At 69.1% G+C, this 4,199-nt stretch overlaps 1 protein-coding gene across 1 annotated transcript in view; it reads left to right on the top strand.

Moving 5' to 3' along the window:
• The window catches only part of MNEG_1561 (hypothetical protein), a gene marked incomplete at both ends in the record, with an annotated part of 5,293 nt that extends 1,430 nt beyond the window's left edge, over window positions 1–3,863 (top strand). Inside the window, 6 exons of the mRNA XM_014049951.1 lie at window positions 187–604; window positions 1,000–1,076; window positions 1,300–1,475; window positions 1,653–1,774; window positions 1,949–2,056; window positions 2,376–3,863. Of these exons, the coding sequence (XP_013905405.1) occupies window positions 187–604; window positions 1,000–1,076; window positions 1,300–1,475; window positions 1,653–1,774; window positions 1,949–2,056; window positions 2,376–3,863 (2,389 nt within the window). The remainder of the gene's footprint in view (window positions 1–186; window positions 605–999; window positions 1,077–1,299; window positions 1,476–1,652; window positions 1,775–1,948; window positions 2,057–2,375) is intronic.
• Between the last annotated feature and the right edge of the window lie 336 nt (window positions 3,864–4,199).

Raw genomic sequence — 4,199 nt, 5'->3', positions numbered from 1 at the left:
GCGCCGCATGGCGCGGCTGCCCACCGCCACACCTCCCAGCCGCGGCGCCGCCGGGGGCCCGCGCGGCAGCGGCGCCGTCACGCCGCGCAGCGGGAGCGGGCGCGCCCAGCGCGAACGAGGCGGCGGCGGAGGAGGAGGAGGCAGCGCCAGCAAGGTGCGCGCGCGCCTTTTTGGCGGCGGCCGCAGGGCGGCGGCTGTTGTCGCTGAAGACCTTGGGGAGCTGGTTGAGGAGGCGCATGCGCGGCGCGTGGGTTCAGACGATGACGAGGTGGCGGCGGCGCGGGGGGAGACGGATGGTCTGGATGGGGCCAAGGAGGAGGAGGAGGAGGGCAGCATGGGCGATTTCATAGTCCACGACAGCGGAGATGAGGTGGGGCCACGGCGCGGCGGCGGCAGCGGCGACGGCAGCGGCGACGAGGAGGAGGGGGTGGAGGAAGAGGAGGAGGCGGAAGAGGACGACGGGGACGACGAGGGTGGCTGGGCCGCGGGTGGGTACGTGGCCAGCCCTGCGGCGAGGGCGGTGCGTAACCTGAGTGACAGGGAGACGCTGGAGTGCTACCTGCGGTACCTCCTCACAGTCAAGCTGTATCCCAGCTACGAGCAGGTGCATGTGTGTGTGTGTGTGTGTGTGTGTGTGCGCGCGCGTGCGTGCGTGCGTGCGTGCGTGCGCGCGTGCGTGCGTGCGTGCGTGTGTGCGTGTGCGTGTGCGCGTGCGTGTGTGTGTGTGTGTGTGTGTGTGTGTGTGTGTGTGTGTGCGCGCGCGTGTGCGCGTGTGTGTGCGCGCGCGTGTGCGCGTGTGTGTGCGCGCACGCGCATGTATACAATTGTGTACGTGCACATACTTGGTGAAGTGCATGTGTGGACGCGCGTGTGCATGCCAGTGCATGCGCACACATGCGAGCGGCAAGCTTTGCTTACCAAGCCCCACCTACGGACACTTGACACGAGCCGTGCATGGGATATTGCGCACGCACGTTGCGCCGCACACCCCCCCCACAGGACGCCAAGGTTTCCAAGAGGAGCTTTGATGTTTCGCTCCAAACCTCCATGAAGAAGATGGTCGACAAGCTGGAGTGGTGAGATCAGACCTGGTCACGGCTGATCTGACCTGATCTGACCTGATCTGCCTGATCTGACCTGACCTGACCTGACCTGATCTAGCAATCTTCCTATTGTGAGTTGTGGCTGCCAAGGCAGGCAGGGGTCACCCCTGCGCACGGCCCCTCGCCGTGCGGGCCCTCCCTGCTGAGCTGCTCACCGCTGCCGCCCTGCCGCCCCTGCAAAACCGCGCCCACCCAGGTGGCGCAACCAGGGCCACAAGGCCACCTGGGTGTCGGCCCACCCCGCCTTGGCCAGCAGCCTCTACCTGCTGCCCCACCTGGCGGACGAGGAGGGCTGTCTCGACTACGACTCTGACCAGCGCTGCGCCCTCTGCTACAACAGATGCGGCGGGCATAACAAGGTCGTCTTGTCTGGTGCGCCATCGCCCGCTCTCGGTGCGGTCAGCCCTGGCCTGTTTGAACCAATTCTGCTGGTGGGCGGTCAGCCCGCGCCAGATGCCGACCGGCTTCCCATCAGGCAGCCGCGTTGGAATGGCGCCGTCACTGCCCGCCGCCGCGCGCCGCCGTGCCCCTCGCCGTCTGGCCCCACAGGCAAGCCGCAGCACGCGACCGGCCGCCACTTGTCGCGCCACGGCATGCTGGCCCCGAAGCGGGGCGACCGCGCCACCAGCAAGGCGCGCGTGGGCTCGGCGGCCGGCGACGGCGACAGCCAGGTGTGCGGGCGCCGCGCCCCGCCGCCGCTTCGCCCCCTTTGAACGGCGCCCTCCCTCGCTTTCGGCCCAACTTAGGCTGCGTCGTCGTCCCCATGCCTTGTGCCTTTTCCAATCTGCAGGCGCACTGTTGCGCCACCCCTGCTGATCTGTGCACGCGCACGCCCTGCCGCACAGTATGGCGGTAGCGAGGGCGACACCGGCAGCAGCACCTCGGGTTCTGACATGGCACTCACCAGCCGCGATCTGGGCGGCCTTAAGTCGTTCGAGCGCTACGGCACCCAGGTGCGTGGGGGCGTGCAAGCAGGGCAACGTACGAGGGGGTGTGGTGCTTGCAATGCTGCGCACGCATGCGTCAGCACGTTGAGGCTTGTGCACATGAAGTGTGGGTTTGCTGGGTTGCTGTCGTGCTGGGTTGCTGTCGTTGCACGTGCGTGCTTGCTTGCGTGTGCATGCGTGCGTGTATGTGTGTGTGTGTGTTTCTGTGTGTGTGTGTGTGCGTGTATGTGTGTGTGCGTGCGTGTGTGTGTTTGCGCGCACTCTGCACAAAGTGCTCATGTATACCCTTACTTAGCTGCGCTCACCCTCAATCCTGCGGCCACAGATTATGCGTCGCTGGCGGCGGCAACTCGACAGGGCGGTGCGAGAGGGGCGGCCGTACCCGCCCTGCCCCTGGAGGCAGGGGGCGCAGCAGATGTTTGCCCTGAGGGGCGTAGTGGCAGGGGCGCATCCTCCATCAGCCACAGAAGAAGAGACTGGCGATGATGAGCATTTCGATGGAGGCTTGCAGGAGGAGGAGGAGCAGGAGCAGGAGGAGCCAGGGCCTCGGCGGCGCGGCAATGCGCTGGTGTCCACCAAGCGAGGCGAGGAGCCTCGTCAGCAATCGCCTGCCGGCAAGGGGCAGCAGGGCCTGGCGTCCCTGCGGCAGCCGCGGCCTGCTGCTGCCGTCGTCATCAGTAGCACGCCCAGCGTAGGCAGTGGGGGCAACGGGGACAGCAGCAGCGACGACGACAGAGAGACCCTGCAGCAGCGTGTCTCGCGGCTCAGCGCCTCCCAGCCGACGCCTCAGAACGCGGCTCGGCCGGCGGCAGCAGCAGCGAAAGCCGCACGAGCCGCAGCAGCAGCAACAGCAGCAGCAGCAGCAGACGCCGCACCGCCGCCGGCGGACAGTCGGGCGACACGGGGCTGCACGGCCGCCGCACGCGGCAAAGCCGCGGCCGCATCCCCGCAGGCGCCCCCGCCGGCCGCGCCGCGCCGCGCGACGCGTAGCCAAGCGGCAGCCTCGCAACAGCTGGAGCAGCGCCGGCCGGGCCCAGCCGCGCGGGACGTGGGGGGCCGGCCGCAGCGGGAGCGGCGGAAGAGCCAGCGGGCTCTTGAGGCGGAGGAAAATGGTGACGACCAGGGGCGGCTGTCTGCAGGCGGTGACGACCCTGACTACCAGGCGGATGAGGGTGATGAGAGCAGCGGCGGCAGCAGCTGCAGCGACAGCGGGGACGACGATCAAAGGGACGAGCAAGCCGAGCGGCAGAGGCCGAGCGAGGAGGAGGGCGAATGGGAGGAGATGGCAGGGGGCTCGACCGGGACTGAGGATGGGTGGGAGAGCGACGACGAGGAGGAGGAAAGGCCTGGGGCCGGCAGGCGGCGGAGGGCTACGAGCGGGGCTCACGGGAAGGCGGCCACGCGGGGCTCGCAGGGCGCGGTGGCGTCGGCCCCCGCGGGGAAGATGGAGGCCGCAGGCGGCCGGCGGCCGAGGCGTGGTGTGGGCCGCGGGCAGCGGCAGCAGCAGGAGGAGGAGCAGCAGCGGCAGAAGCAGGAGGAGGAGCAGGCACGGCGTCGGCGAAGGCCAAAGCACGAGCAGTACCCCAGCGGCCCTAAGGAGCAGCGGCCCCAGCCGCGGCGCGCGCCGCGACGCCGGCGGCCGCGCAGCCCACCGCAGGCATTCCACGCAGAAGACGACTCGACCGGCGGCAGCGACGGCGGCGGCAGCGGCGAGCGCGACCTCGGCGGCAGCGACGGCGCCTACGGGTGGCGTCCCGCAAAGCATAAGACGGGCTTCAGGCGCCGCGGCTTCATCATTGGCAGGTGTGGCTGATGGCTGGGGCCATGCTCCACCCACAAGCGGGGACCGCTGGGCGAAAAGGCGACGGTCAGAGAGCGCCGGCGGCACCAACCGCAAACCACATCGCCTGACACGCTTACTTGTGGGTAGAGAGCCTCATGCCGCATTTCACCTGCTCCTCAGCCACGCAAACGAGTCCTGCGCCGCCTGCCACATCTGACCATGCTGACTGCACCCCTCCCCCTCCTGTCCCTCACAACCCATGCCACCCCGTCCGCAGCATCTGCCTGGCGCGGGTGCGCGCCTTCCACATGCTGCACCACTTCCCCTACCTGGCGCGCTGCCGCCTCTACGAGGCTTACCGAACCG

The sequence above is a fragment of the Monoraphidium neglectum genome, assembly GCF_000611645.1.
Source record: "Monoraphidium neglectum strain SAG 48.87 unplaced genomic scaffold scaffold00159, whole genome shotgun sequence".
Taxonomy (NCBI): Eukaryota; Viridiplantae; Chlorophyta; class Chlorophyceae; order Sphaeropleales; family Selenastraceae; genus Monoraphidium; species Monoraphidium neglectum.
This window is presented reverse-complemented; position numbering and strand designations above follow the sequence as displayed.